This window comes from Mixophyes fleayi, chromosome 3 (genome assembly GCF_038048845.1).
Source record: "Mixophyes fleayi isolate aMixFle1 chromosome 3, aMixFle1.hap1, whole genome shotgun sequence".
Classification (NCBI taxonomy): domain Eukaryota; kingdom Metazoa; phylum Chordata; class Amphibia; order Anura; family Limnodynastidae; genus Mixophyes; species Mixophyes fleayi.
Genome location: NC_134404.1, coordinates 106,691,585 through 106,707,736, shown reverse-complemented (window position 1 = coordinate 106,707,736; position 16,152 = coordinate 106,691,585). Strand labels below are relative to the sequence as shown.

General features: G+C 37.5%; 1 protein-coding gene across 12 annotated transcripts in view; it reads left to right on the top strand.

Moving 5' to 3' along the window:
* Window positions 1-15,828, top strand: part of TNIK (TRAF2 and NCK interacting kinase) — a 261,739-nt gene extending 245,911 nt beyond the window's left edge. For all 12 annotated transcript variants that reach the window (XM_075202119.1, XM_075202123.1, XM_075202118.1 and 9 more), the window contains 8 exons: window positions 1,578-1,748; window positions 4,769-4,912; window positions 5,240-5,374; window positions 7,191-7,291; window positions 9,676-9,825; window positions 11,150-11,309; window positions 13,054-13,193; window positions 13,945-15,828. In XM_075202119.1, the coding sequence (XP_075058220.1) occupies window positions 1,578-1,748; window positions 4,769-4,912; window positions 5,240-5,374; window positions 7,191-7,291; window positions 9,676-9,825; window positions 11,150-11,309; window positions 13,054-13,193; window positions 13,945-14,028 (1,085 nt within the window). In that variant the 3' untranslated portion in view covers window positions 14,029-15,828. The remainder of the gene's footprint in view (window positions 1-1,577; window positions 1,749-4,768; window positions 4,913-5,239; window positions 5,375-7,190; window positions 7,292-9,675; window positions 9,826-11,149; window positions 11,310-13,053; window positions 13,194-13,944) is intronic.
* Window positions 15,829-16,152: the final 324 nt, after the last annotated feature.

The following is a 16,152-nucleotide window of genomic DNA, read 5'->3' as shown; positions in this document are numbered from 1 at the left end:
GAGTGCCTCCAGAACGGTCACAAGGGCGCACTGCGCAGATCTAACAAACCCCCCCAGAGAGGTGCAGGAAAATCTGTGATGTTGGGGTAGCATAGTTATCAAAAATATATGCAGCCACATCACGTAAATAATGAATTTCCCCCATAGTGACACATATATTTTGCCGAATACATTAGAGCCATAGGAGAGACTGGTAATTAGAGCTGTGATATTTGGGTCTAACAGTGGCACACAAAATACAGATGGTAATTAAAGTGATAGCAGGGTGAGGGCAAGATGAACGTTTTCTTACACTGAGATGTTGCAGTTCTTCTATTAACAGGTTACGCCATAAATTAATGTAATTTAAAGTATATAAAATGTACAGTATGTGGAATTCCTTAGCTCTTCACACTGTTAATTTGGCAACTAGATAAACTGACTATAATAAATAGGGATATAAAATAACGTTCAGTCTTGCACCATTGATACATCTGATTGGATTTACTAAGAACAGATTGTGAAAATGTGTATAGGAAACACAGCAGAATATTTGTTTGCTTCCACAGCTGACAAATAGACCTCTTAAGTGTTATCTGACTAGGCTATACCACTTTACATAAAATCAGAATGGGGACATATATAAATTCCTGACTACCATTACTAGGTGTTTTAAATGTTAAATGCTCTAGTAAAAGTCTTCTCTATTTTTGACAAAATGCTAGACTTAGGGATAAATGTATAAATCTGCGATTCTAGCAAATTGACGATATTTGGCATTGTGTTTTAAGGCAAGTTATCCCTTAGGGGCATATTCACTTGTCTGTGGTTTCCGCCACGGAAAAACTATTACCGGAATTACGGTAATAGTAAGCCGGATTTCAGCTCGCAGCTCCCTGAGGAAAAGTACCGTAATAACAGTATTTACGCGCACTATTACCAGAATTATGGTAATAGTGCACGGAGCAAGTTACTTTTGGCTGTAACGCCAACAATTGGATATGCCCCTTAGTGTCTCAGTTTCTGAAAAATCATTATTACTTGAAGTCAACAGAAGAATCTTCATATTGTTTGTGCCTGAGAAATATCCTAGTGGTCGACATAATCTTCCTTTTAAATTTATTTTGATGCTATCAAAATGTATTGCACATAAGAAACTTACCAAAATGGCAAGGAAAAAGACATGTCATGGCAGTATGACAGTGTCAAAATACTGTGCCTCATTAAACGGGATACACCACATGAAAAAGAAGCAGCACCAATTGTCATTCTTCCTGGCTGAATGATTATAGGCATTTTGATTTATTTATTTTTCTTTTGTTGCTGTGCTTGAAGTTTTCTTTCTTTATTTCCTTTCCCCTAAGAAAAAAAAACACATATATGTAAAAATATGGGTTTGCAACACTGGGGCACACCATCACTTGATAAATTGCAAATCCCTTTGGTGAAGGATTCTGGGAGATGAAAATCTGCAACATCTGGAGTGCAGTGGTTGCCCATACCCAGAATACATTGTGAGATACTGAGTTTTGTGATAGAACACGCATGCTCCATTTTCTTATTATTTTTTTGCTGAATGAAGAGAGTGTTTTTTTTAGCCCTGTTTACTAGCGAACTGCTTAGACAAGAACAAGCCAAGCTGAATGAGGCCAGAAAAATATCAGTGGTAAACGTGAACCCTACCAATATTCGTCCTCACAGCGATACTCCAGAGATCCGGAAATACAAGAAACGCTTTAATTCTGAGATACTTTGTGCAGCATTATGGGGTAAGTGATGCTTTGTTGTTTGAGACACTGTTTGGCAAATGCTACTTATTTCATTCTTAATTATTTTAATGCTTAGGGCCTGATTCAGCGTGAGATGTATTCCCGTTTGCTTACTATATCTTTGCATCTTTGCTTACTTCGCTGGCTAAAAATGTGAACATACGTAACAGCGGCTATTTGGACCTACAATTTTTTGACACTTGCGACGCCTTATTCTTGTTCTAATGTAGGCAGTGTGCAGTAAGGGAGTGTTTGAGCAATTGCAAACAGATTCAGAGTGGGACGTAGGCACAGATGCGACTAAAAAAGCATTTTTACTTTTGGGTGGTCAGGCGCAGGTGTAAGTAGCAGATGATGATGATGAACACCCACATTAGCAAACTGCTTGTAATTAGAGGTTTGCCAATGATTTGCAGGCGTTTATTGAGACTTTAGTAGTCACTTGGCCATAGACAAGCATCTGCTAATCATTCAGACCTGGACGCAACTTCATCTCTGAATACGGCGTACATATGCTGTGTGCTGCATTTTCAATGGAAAGTTACGCTTATGATTGCAATCCACTCTGAATCAGGCCCTTAGTTGTGGAGTGCACTGAACATAGTCTATCTGGTAGGATTACAGTGCCATTTTGGTGTAGTGTTTAAAGTGAAATTCACATTAGATTGTCTCAAATACATCTTAAGAAGAAAGAATAGCCACTGTAAAAACAGATGTATATATGATGTATTTCTATTTCATGATCTTTGAACTAATCCCTTCTGACATACATCACAGTCCCCAACCACAACATGTTAACATATCGACCGTCACCAGTTCACCAGTCCAGCAGTTGTGGATGACCTTCATGAAGAATAACTGCTTAGAATATAGCTCATAATTAGAAATGACATTTAGAAAGTGCATTTGATAAATGGTGTAACATGCGAGCAAAGATTGGGAGATCATTCAGTCAATATTCTAATACTCAGCATTAACCTTTCTAATGGATAGTGTAACAAATAATTATATTTAAAAACAAAATGTATTGGACAAAATTAAAATAAAGTGATGTTTTTATTGTTAGAATAGAAAATGTGGATAAATTGGATTTAAAATTACCGGTATTTGCTTCTTTGTAAATGTGCCTATATCTTTAATTGATAACTTATAAAGTTGAGTTTTTATGTCTAAATCTTTAGGAGTTTGTCAGAAGAAACTTTTGGTGTTAATTATGATCAGTTTTTAAAAACATCCGTTTACAGTAAAACGTTTGTAAATTGAACATTAAACTAAAACCTTATTCGTTTTTTGTCTCTGTTTTTTGCAATATTAACTTCGGCCCAGTAGCTCATTTTAAGCAATAACTCAGAGTATACTGTTTTTTGCTTTATATTAAATTTATAATGAATTTCTCTTTCATTGGTTAATTTGCATTTTATTATTTATACATTCCCCCCCATTTATTGTGTAGATACTGCCTCAGATTTCCTACTAATGTGAAACACAGGTGTTTTAAAATGTTTTACGTACCAAAGGAACACTTTGTAACAGATGAGGAGTAAAGCCTGAACAATAGCACTCAACAGACCATTTGTGAAAATAAAACACTTATTGAAATCATCCATTCAGAATTGCAAAATTTAACAGTAGAAACATGACTACATCTATTTTAAAAATATTAAACTCACCAAAATCCTTTCAAAGACAGCATTAAAAGAAAATAAATTACAAAAGCCTGGTGTGCATGATAGATTACAGGGGCGCACGGAGGATTGCCGACCCCAAAAAAAACAAAAAAAAAACCAACCCGAGAGAGAGCTGCTGCGCATGCGCAGCAGCTCCGTTTCGTCAGATCTGTCCTATACAGCAGCCGCGGCGCTGTCTAAGAAGCGTCCCCGGCAGTGCTGTATACACTACAGCACCGCCGCGGACGCTTCTTTGACAGCGCCGCGGCTGCTGTATAGGACAGTGGCCACTTAGTTAGCGCAGGGGGGGTTCTAGAGACTCAGAAACCCCCCCTGCGTGCGCCACTGGATTAGACTCAAGTGGATTAAAATGCATTATTATAAAAGAAAACCTAACTAGGAAGATTCATTGATAAATTATAACTAAATACTATGCTAATACATATTGTACCAAAATACTAGTTGACATCCGTTCATAGTGCTAGATACCAAATGCTATAAATTTTGAATCCCTCATAAATGTTGGTCTAAATAAATATTTATTTTTCACAAATAGTCTAAGTGCAATTGTTTGCGCTAATATTACTGATTGTGCTATTGCTTAATCCTCATATATATTATGTAGTCATTTATGCTTGTCTTTGTTTGTAATGGATTGACATTTACATTGGCGTCTGTAGCCCTGGGAGTCTGTTGTGTTGCTAACGATCCTTAATACTATTATAATATAAAGCAGAATAATCGCCAAGCAGATTTGAAATGGAGAGTTTTATATGTGTAAATTTGACATTGGGGAGTGCATTAAATAGACATTTTTATCACTAATGTTTAGTTTGCAAGTTATTGCATCTGAGAAAATCTCCAATTTTTACATATAGGCTTCTAGATAACGAGGATCATTTTGTTTATGCTCTAGTTAATCCAGCCAATAGTGCCAGCAATGTTGCATCCTTAATAAAATGTACTAACAATACTTGGTTGTATAAAATACTTGTATTGTGTTGCGTGTACATTGTTTCTGAAGTTGACTTTGTTTTTAAATATCTGCTTTGTATGTGGGCTGCCTTTTTAATTACCAACACACTAAGGAGAAGCCTATGCACAGCAGTAGGCCAAAGACACCAATGCCTTCTTCACCTACATCATGACTATACCCACATACTAATAACTAAAACTAACTTCCATTTAATAAACTCCATCTGTTTGAGATGTTGTCGGGGCATGAATTTTGCCGTCATTCATAGTAGCTACAATGTAAATCCAATCCTCCTACCCATGATAAGCTAGAAAAGAATCTACTGGAATTTCAGGACAACCATTTGATGATATGCATTTCTTCTTTCCTGCACAAAGGTGTAAACTTACTAGTGGGCACAGAGAATGGACTAATGTTGTTGGACCGCAGTGGGCAAGGAAAGGTCTACAATCTTATCAACAGGCGAAGATTTCTGCAGATGGAAGTTCTAGAAGGACTGAACGTTCTTGTAACCATATCAGGTGGGTCCTCTCGCAGAGAACATTCTCATAAGCATTGACATCTCCTCCTATTAGAACACTATAGGAGAGAGCCCTTGAATGCATAAATTATGTGAGGGTTTGAGCTGGTCTCAGAGCGATCATGTCAGGCAATAAGATCAAATTGTCAAAACATCACTCAAATATGTGAAGCCAAAACAACTATGTATCCCAGGCAAATCATCTCAGTTTCAATTGGATTTTATTAGACATGTTATTAATTTATGCCCAGGACAAAAACATTCATGTTGACAAGTCTCTACAGTGTAATTTAGTTTTCAATTCTACTGTTAATTTGTATCTCCTTAGGGAAAAAGAACAAGCTAAGAGTGTACTACCTTTCCTGGTTGCGGAATCGAATTTTGCACAATGATCCAGAGGTGGAGAAGAAGCAGGGTTGGATAACTGTAGGGGATTTAGAAGGCTGTGTACATTATAAAGTTGGTGAGTTTTTATTATTTTCTATATAAGAAGTGCTCAAATGGTCCAAGGTTCTCTTCAACACTCCGGTTATAAATAATTAATAGAGGGATCTGCCAATAAACGTGCATGGTTAAACTTTGCTTACAAACTCCTACACAGATCTGGTCTCCCTGGCACGAATAGATAAAATAGAAACTGAAAGAACTCCACTTACATGGGCTGATGTGCTGTCCAACCAGTGTTCCTAATACACTTGGATTGCTTGCCTTATTCAATACCTGGAGAACTAATTGTTACTTATCCGAGGCCTGGCTGAGCACAATGGAAACTGCAAGGCTTTTAACCATGAAAATCACACAGTTATTAGTCTGGGGGAAGGAGTTGTATTATTAAGAAAAACATTTAGCAAGTAGCCAGCTACTGTTAGATCAGATTCGCACAATGTACAGTAATATTGCTGTTAAAGTTCCTACAATTATTATGTACCAAAGCTGTCTTAGGAGACTTTTCAGTAGTGCTACAAATGTGTAACGGAAGATGCAAACACAACTTACAGATAAGAGCAGCAATGCAGCTGGAGATATAAACTGTATATAAAAAACGATCAGTCACAACAGTAAAACAACTGAAGTGAATAACATTGATTATCTCATTACAATCACACCTGTCAAGGGGTTGGATATATTAGGCAGCAACTTCAAGTCAGTTCTTGAAGTTGATGTGTTGGAAGCAGGAAAAATGGGCAAGCGTAAGGATCTGAGCGACTTTGGCAAGGGCCAGATTTTAATGATTCGATGACTGGGTCAGAGCAACTCCAAAACAGCAGACCAGTCAGAATGCCTATGCTGAACCCTGTCCACCGCCGAAAGTGTCTGCACTGGGCACATGAGCGCCAGAATTGGACCAAGAAGCAATGGAAGAAGGTGGCCTGGTCACGTTCTCTCTTACATTATGTGGACAACCAGGCGCATGTATCTTGGTTACCTGGAGAAGAGATGGCACCAGGATAACTATGAGAACAAGACAAGCCAGCGGAGGTAGTGTGATGCTCTGGGCAATGTTCTGCTGGGAAACCTTGGGTCCTGCATTCATGTGGATGTTACTTAGACACGGACCACCTACCTAAACATTGTTGCAGCTCAAGTACACCCCTTCATGGCAACGGTATTCCCTGATGGCAGTGGTCTCTTTCAGCAGAATAATGCACCCTGCAAATATGGATCAGGAATGGTTTGATGAACATGTCAAGAGTTCAGGGTGTTGACTTTCCCTCCAAATTCCCCAGATATCAATCTGATCGAGCATCTGTGCATTGTGCTGGAAAAACAAGTCCGAGCGATGGAGGCCCCATATCGAAACTTACTGGACTAAAGGATCTGCTGTTAACGTTTTAGTACCAGATACCACAGGACACCTTCAGAGGTCTTGTGAACCTACACATTATTAGGCAGGTGGTTTTAATGGGGTTGCTGATTGGTGTATACGCACGCATTATACTTGCATGTTGTTAAGTTAGTGTCCTAAATATATGAATGCAGGTTACAAAGTCAGATGTTTATGGTTTATACAGATATTATATACCAGAGTTTATACATCTATTTGCATCACTTGTGTATTATGTAACTTTCTAAGGCTTTCTTATTATCATACCTTTAAAACATTTGTGGTTTCCAATTTAAAAAAAATAGTAGTTATCATTTAGGTAGCTAAATATTGTATTAACCTATGCAATAATTACGATCAACTTTGTTACAGAAAGATTTTTTTTTTTAAATTTATTTATTTAAAACCTCCAATATTTTAGAAGCTGAAGTTAATGAACTGTTTTATCTTGCAGTGAAATATGAAAGAATCAAGTTCTTGGTTATTGCACTAAAGAATTCTGTAGAGATATATGCCTGGGCTCCTAAGCCATATCATAAGTTTATGGCTTTTAAGGTATGTATACGTCATATTTTAAGAACCTACAGAAAGCACCATATATAACGGTGGTCTACATTACTTATGTCTACAAAGAAAGCAGTTTAAAAGGTTTTCTGACATGCATGATTATAGGCATAGTAAATATTTCCCTGCAGAATAAATAGACATTAATGTGTGGTTAATAAACAAAGAAATTGATGGAAATAAGTTATTGCACCATGTAACCTGGCCATTTCAGGGCCTAGATTGTTAGGTCGATTTTTTTTTATTTTTTTTCCCCTGTATATTGTGATTTTTTTAGGTGTGTTTTTTGCTGTTTGTATGTGTGTTGTGGTTGTTTTTGTTGCTGTTTGTAAAGAAAATCACAACAAAAAAAAATTACAAACAAAAAGGAAGAAGAAATAGTCATATAGATGGAGTAATTGGTGATTTTCTGCAGTAACATTCTATGGGGCATATTCAATTAGCTTTTTGATTCGCGGTAACGCGCGTTGCCGCGAAAAGTGCGCGTTCTTGCGGGTATTACGGTAACGCATTAACGCGGATTTTCGTTCGCAACCCTATGGGCTGCGAACGAAAATCCACGTTATTGCGGTACCGTGTATTACGTTTCGCGGCTGTTCCGGCGCGTTACCGCGAATCTAAAAGCTAATTGAATATGCCCCTATGATTCTATGTAAAATTCCTTTATTAAAGAAAAACAAGTTAAAACAAAATGAAACATTTCTTAATACAAAGGTTTTGTCAGTTACAGTGGTAATATGTTGCAATGTAAATTGTATTACAATAAAAGTATAGTTTTGTGCCCACAATAATGCCTATTACAGTTTATTTGAAAATTATATTAATATACAATAATATTGTATTGTAAGACTTCCATAATGCTTACGCCGACCACCTATTTATGAAGGACATTACAAGCAGTGTAATAGTTTATTTAAAATAGTATGTTACAGAATATTTTCATGTTGTATAAACTTGTATTTGTATTTTAAGTTAAGCAGCTAGATCCAGTATTAGCTAATGTAATAATATCATAATAATAATAATAATAATAATAATAATAATAATATAAACTTGTAGTACTAGTAAATGCTGTGTTTTAAGGAGCAATACCAGTTTTATGAATGATCAGATCTAATGATAATGTTTTTATTTCCATTATTAAGAAACCATGACAGTAGGTGGAATTTCTACTAAAGACGTTATATGAGGGCCTAGCCAGTGGCATGATAAGCTGCTATGGCACCACCCAAGGCAAAGTTGGCAAAGCATTTTTACTAGTCATTTTTTTATATATTATTTTATTTGACTTTTTCTACAATTACTCTTCACACATTGTACCCAACTGTGCCCCGACACTAAACTCAGAAGTAACTTTGCAAATTATGTGATGTGCCCACACAATATAGCAGCATCATGGCGTCCTGCCCTGCACCATATCCCAGCAGAGATCCAATTGTCCGATTAGTACACAATACAGCGCTAATTTTCTGATAACCAGTGTACAATATATAGCTCAGTCCCTAGTAGGAACGTGACCAATATATAGCCCGACCGCTGTTGTCCAAGTGTAGGCCCCTACCTGGTTGCCATGTTTGACAAATAGAGCCCCTGGTGGTCAGTGTATAAGAATTCCGATTCCTGATAGACGAGTGTATAATGTACTTACTACTTCTGTGCTCTCGCCATGGGTCTGAGTCATTGAGGAAAGTAAGGCAAAGAGAGGAGTACGTTTTCTCCTGGACAAACCATGTTACAATGCAAGGGGTGCAGATTAAGTCACTATTTTGCACATAAGGAAAATACTGGCTGTTTTTTCATCTTACACACAAATGCTTGATAGTATTATTTTTACACTGAAATTTAAAGTTGATCTAGGACATGCCCTATCCCAACTATAAATCTGTCCTCACATTTTAAATTTACATCCCCCTCCAACACAACATAGTTTTGCCCAGGTGCAAAGTTACTCCTTTTTTTCCTTTACATTCCTCAATGAATCCGACACCATATGTCTAGCTGCTTCCAGCTGCTGTTATATTTGCTGGTAGTTTGTCTTCCACTACTACTACTACTTTAAATTGAAAGCTATTGGTTATGAAAATGAACAAGCTGATAGTGTTCAGTATCCTGTCATACACTGAGCAGAGTGGTGGAGTTTAATGACAGTTATCAGCCAATATACAAACTGTAGTCTGTTCTGCAGCTGCTTATGTAGGGGAGGCAGCTTGAGCCTTTGCCCAGGGCTCTTTAGTCAGATGGTGGTGGTTCTAAAATTGGTTCCTCCTCTCTATTTTGGCAAGCATTCATTTATTATGTTGTCCAATTGGTGGTGTTGATTGTGAAACTACATGAATTTTGTTACATAAAAATAAAATGTAAAAGTACGTGTTTAGTCCTTTACAGACCTCCAGCATAGACCATTGCTCTGTGACCTGACTGTAGAAGAAGGTCAAAGGTTAAAAGTTATATTTGGCTCAAGCACCGGTTTCCATGTCATTGATGTTGATTCTGGAAATACATATGATATCTATATACCATCTCATGTAAGTAATTTACACTCTATAGAATTGCTGTATACCTCTGCACTTTTCAATAACACTGTTATTCCCATACGTGGTCACACACAGACAAAAGTACTTGTCACTCAACCCAGGAGCATGTGGAGGGAGGTGTTAGAAGACCTGAGTGCCTTTGGGGGGCATGTGGAGGAATTTTTGGAGTACAGTGGGATCTGAGGACATGTGGTGGGATTTTTTTGGGCAAGTGGGGGTCTGAGGGCTAGTTTGGACCAACTGGCAGGTCTGAGTGGCATGTGGGCGAGTTTTGGAGCAAGTGAGGGGCATGTGGGTGCATTTTGGGATGAGTGAAGTGGGAGTGCCAAGATTGTTTGTGGACTTTTTTTTTCTGTTCTTGAAATGAAGGGTAATGTGCAGCATTTTAGGAGGCTGGAGGTCCTTGAAGTAGATTGGGTTGTACGTCAATGCTTTAGTATATGTTTAGTCTACCTGATTGACTGCCAAATCCGATCATATAGCACATTATATGTTTTTGTATGCAATAAATATTTTTATTCATACAAAGTATTATTTCAGACGTTGTATTGCTGAAATATCATTTGTAACTAATCATGCTTTTTAGTAATGTATATAAAGAATGTATTACTTCCAATATTGTATCATATAACTGAAAAATAAGCAAAATACATTATAGGTTATATGAAAGTGAAGTATTATATCAAGTAGCTATTTATGTGTTTATTATTTCTTGCGGGAAACATGCAATATACAAATATTTAAACATGAGGATTAATTTCAGTCACTGGTGGCTGACTTTGGTCCTGGATGAGAGTGCCCCCCACCCCCCCTTTATACAGCGTCAGTTCATTCTCAATCTCCTTTTTCCCCTCATCCCTACCCACTATGTTCTCCATCTCTAACCTTATTGCCTGGGCAGAGGATGAAATGTTGATTTTTTGATGACTACTAAGCATTTTATAGTACTATGAGCAAGACTGACCAAAACCTCTTCCTTTGATTCTCATATACAATATTGCTATAATATTGTGATTCGAGATTCGGTGAATGCTGTTTTACCTTCAACTGTGTTTTGCACTGTTATGTGATTGTAACTACAATCCACTTTTTTGTTTGTCTTCTTTTTTGTAATGCTTGAAAATTGAAATAAAAATATTTGATTTGAAAAAACAACAACCATGAGGATTAATCTCCATCGTGGCCATTAATGGTGTTTACTGCTAGATATTATTAAATGATGCAAAATAAAGGTCAAGGTTGAGGATCTTTCCTGTATTGCTATAAGTTTTACTTTTACTTTATTTCAACTCGTGTTATATTTTCCTATTTGCAGATTCAAGGTAACATCGTTCCACATGCCATTGTCATTTTGCCCAAAACAGATGGCATGGAAATGCTTGTCTGCTATGAGGATGAAGGGGTGTATGTGAACACCTATGGCCGAATAACTAAAGATGTGGTGCTCCAGTGGGGTGAAATGCCCACTTCAGTAGGTGAGTTTCTGATGATCTAAGATACCAATACTGTAGTGGTATTAATACATATATTTAGTTCAGAGAGAATATTGATCATAGGGGCTTAATGTAGAGTTAGATACATATACGTAAAATGCGTCCAAAAAAAGCCGCAATCACGGTGCGTTTTTTTTTTTATCCCGATGAATTGAAAGCCGTACCAGGGTATGGAAAGACCCCTTGTGCTTTCCGCATTGGGCTGTTTTTCATGGGGTGGATGGTGGGCTAATCTTTTTTGCAGGCCCAATTTCCCTAGGGAATTCAACCCTGTGCTAAACCAGCTAGGACTGGTTGACATTATAACAGGGGGACCCCATAGTGCAGATTTTCCCTGTTGTTTAGTGTCACTAGCCGAGTCTGTCATAGCCTAGTGTTGGTAGCAGCCTGTCTGTCTCCCCGAAATTACCGGTACAAACAACTCTACATGAAGCCGTATGTGACAACAGCCAGTGCACCAACATTGCATTGTGAACTTCTTCAGAGGTGAATATCCCATACAAAAATAACCAAAAAAATTATGTTTAGTAAAGGGGTTGTCTACTTTGGGACAACCCCTCCTTTTTCATTATGACTCCAATGTAGCAAATGGGATGTCTTCTCCAGGAACTCCCATTGTTGTCTGAAGCTGAGAGGCACCAGAAACTGGCAGCGCAATTAAGAATCCATCCTGTCATCTCTAATAACATTCAATAGGGAAGCTCTGTTCAGTGCTATATAGGAGGGCATATCTGTTCCTGGGGGATATTGGGGTAGAACCCTCTTTTATCTGCTAAATTGGGGGCATTTCATACTGAAATTGATAAGTGCACCGATAGTTTGTTAGGTTGATCTTCATCAGGGTGAATCTCCTGCTGTTCCCAGCTCATCAGATCAGCATACTTAACAGAATGTTGTCTATTGGCATTACTGGTACATCCTGTTGTAGAACATCTCACCCAATGATCATGCAGTGTTTCTAAGGACAGCAGGTGTGAATTAATGGAAGACCACATAGGGCAGGGCAGCAGGTGTGCAGTTGTTACTCTGTTCACTACAAGTCATTTTTTCCCCCCATAATAATAATGTATTTTTTACACATTGGCTTAGTGGTTCTGCCTCTCAGCACTGGGGTCATGGGTTTAATTCCAGACTATGGCCTTGTCTGTGTGGAGTTTGTATGTTCTCCCTGTGTTTGCGTCGGTTTCCTTCGGGTGCTTCGGTTTCCTTCCACACTCCCTATTTAGACTATAAGCTCTAATGGAGCAGGGACTGATGTGAGTGAGTTCTCTGTACAGCGCTGCCGAATTAGTAGTGCTATATAAATTGATGATGATGGGATACAAATAAGCATGTGCTCAATTAGAGATGCACCATTTCCATTTCTTTGCCCCTTAAAGGTGGACTGTAGCTGGGGGCTGGGTTCTCAAACAGGTATTGCAGTGGAGGTGTTTGTACAGAGAAACGGTGGCTCTTCTGGAATATCTTGCTGCCCCCCAGAATGGCTGTCTTGATAAAATATAATTTAAACTATGGTCAATTATTATACACGCAATCTGACCTCGTTGCACTGATTCTTTACAATATTCTGTTGATTTTATATAATGTTTTATGTGATGTGCTTTTTTTTGTGTTCTGTTGTTGGCATTGCATTTCGGTTTTGTTTGTTATTTGACCTCTCAAAAATAAAAACTTAAAAAAAAAAAAAAAAATTGATAATTTAAATTCTGTGTTGTCTTGTTCACAGCGTATATCCATTCCAATCAGATAATGGGCTGGGGAGAGAAAGCGATTGAAATACGCTCTGTGGAAACTGGGCACTTGGATGGCGTATTCATGCACAAGAGAGCCCAGCGGTTAAAATTTCTGTGTGAAAGAAATGATAAGGTATTTAATTATCGTATGAACAGCATAATATGCACGGAGTGTAAAATGTCAAATAATAAAGCAAATCAATGTAACACTCAGTCACACTAAATAAAACCTACATATGAAGTTCTTATACGAGGGCTTCCACCTTGATTTCACTAAATATCTAATCTTGGCAGCCAGTAGAGAATAGAATAGGAAAGACCTATTGTGGGTGGGATGGATCAAACTTTAGTTCAACGCATTTTAACTGCTACTGATTGCACTTGTCAAGTGTATATAGGAGCGTACATTGACAGCGCCTAATTACACTGTATAGTGCTAACAAGCAGAGACATACAAACATATTAATGTGCAATTTAGCCCATAAAATAATAAACTGTTATACTTCATATACTTAGACATTCTTTAATTGACATCTTTTATTTTTTGTTTATTTTATTCTGCACATATCTGCAGTGTCATGGACAGTCTGTCCTTTTACATGACTAGAATGCGTGCTGGGGTCTGTCTCCTCCCTCTGTTTACCATAACATGCCACTGGCACTAGCAAGAGACTTTCAGCAAATGAAAGTAGGGATATGGCAACCATAAGTAGGTCGATTGTTGTGTTAACTAGTTGTGAGAAAGGTGAATTCATAACACATGATTATTTTAAGTTTATATTTTTTTTTTATTATTATTGTATTACCATTAATTTCAGAGCGTGCAAATTACCGTACATGTGCATTTATTTTTATTTCACAATTGTTACCATTGTCTTACACAGGTCTTCTTTGCGTCGGTGCGGTCAGGAGGCAGTAGCCAAGTCTTTTTTATGACTTTGAACAGAAATTCCATGATGAACTGGTAACAGAGCTCTCCAAGCAATTCTGTCCATGGCATTATTTCTAAACTAGGTTTGGTTTTTGTAGATGTGCATAGCCTCGCGGAACTGTCTGCTGCCATTTAAACTGGTTGGGGAATCTTGTTCTTCAATCCTGCAGAGTACCGAGCACTTGGTAGCAGCGTGCAAGAATTCAGCAACCTTGCCCTTGAGCGAGAACGGACACTTTGCACTTCAACACTGGGAACACTGTGGCTCAGGAGTCCACAGACTAAGCTGTGTTATAGTGGCTTGTTCATTTTACCTTTTCATTGTGTCTTATTTTGTAAGAATGGCAAAACACAAAAAAAAAAAGTATTGAGAATCGAGTCAGTTTGTTGATTTCTGTCTGCCTGCTCTAGCATTATATATAAATATACATATGTTGTACAATTACCAAGTAAAATGAGACAGCACAATAATGTACCTTTTTCTGTTTTGCTGAAAGCTAAAGCTGTATAGCTGGGTAATTAAAAAAAACAACCTTTTTGCCTTCATCAACCTGAATGTTGCTTTTTAATAGCAACAGCCTAAATAATTTTTAATGAAAAGCAAAAGTTTCCTCCTCTTTTGGGAAACGTAGTTTAAATGGCTAAACTAGCCGTAGTCTAAAGAATCTTATGCCATTATTCAATCTGTCTGTTCATATAGTCTATTGATACATACATAACGGTGTGTGTTAGTATGGGCAGCAGGGTCATTTATGAAATACACAGAGTGGATTACCTGTGTTTTTTTTCCTTTTGTATATTATGCAACAGGTTAGGGCAAACACAATGGGGAGCATACATGAAGAGCTTCAGGTGATTGTCACCTTTTTAAATTTAATTCGCTCGACAGCTGTTTAAATAGATGGCTATAAGGCAATAATAGGACTTTTGCCAATATTGTCACGATGACACTTTCTAATATTATGACGTCAGGATCTTCTGAGAGGCTGTGGCCTAAGAGTCGGAAAAATAAAAAACCATCTTTCTTTTTTTTTTTTGTTTTAACCAAAGGATGGCAGGACACACCCACTCCTATGGTTTACAGGCATCAAGATTTACAGGCCAACATTGTAAAGACTTTGTTTGGAAGAATTACCCAACGTACAGTAACAGACCACATCTGTGCAAAAAAAAAAAATTGAAAAAAAAATGAAAAAGTGTGTACGTAGTTCAGGTGATGATGAGTCGTTCAACACAAATGCTCTAATAACTTAATGATAAAATACGTGTATCAGAATTTTATTTTTAATAGCTACAAGCATGGCTGACTGTGGTAATAGGGTGTTACATCCAGAAAACTGTGTTGCGCTTCTTTTATTATTATTTATTTTTTACCTACCTCGTTTTGTCTTTCTTTTGCTTCTTTTCTCCTTGAGCTGTTAATGGCAGCATTGTTACTCCTATAAGTACCTGAAGTGTTGGTGACTGCCAGTGAAATTCCGTTAGTCTCCTTCCTTTAAAAAGCTTCACAATTAATGAATTTCAAAACCATAAGACGGTGGACTAGTCAGGAAATTGTTTGCACTCCACTTGGACACTGATGTACTGAACCATGTTTATGTAGCGGCTATTGATCAGGAGGAGTGTGGCACACTGTCATTTACATTTTGGTTGCCATTGTTTTCTTTTAGTGGCTGTGATTGTACTTTCGCTGGGTGCTTTTAACATTCTGTTGCTAACTGATGAATCTTTTATCAGTAAAACATTACAAATAATACACAGTTTCAACTATTCTTTTTTTATTGTGGGTTTTTTCGGGTTCTGTTCTGAAATAAAAGGGAATTACTGTGTTTAAGAATCGTTTGTCATTGTTTATTGATTTTTGTACAAATCATATGGACATTGGATAAAAAAGTTTTTAACTGTGAAACAGAATAAGGTAAAGATATCATCAACACACAAAGAGATTAAGGTCAATTTAATAGCAGCTAATGAACCTACTAGTATGTTTTTGGAGTGTGGGAGGAAACCCACGCAAACACGCGGAGAACATACAAACTCCTTGCAGATAAGACCATGGCCAGAAATTAAACTCAGGACCCCAGTGCTGTGAGGCAGAAGTGCTAACCACTGAGCCACCGTGCTATAAAGTTGAACTAAAACAAACAACTTGTAAGACTCC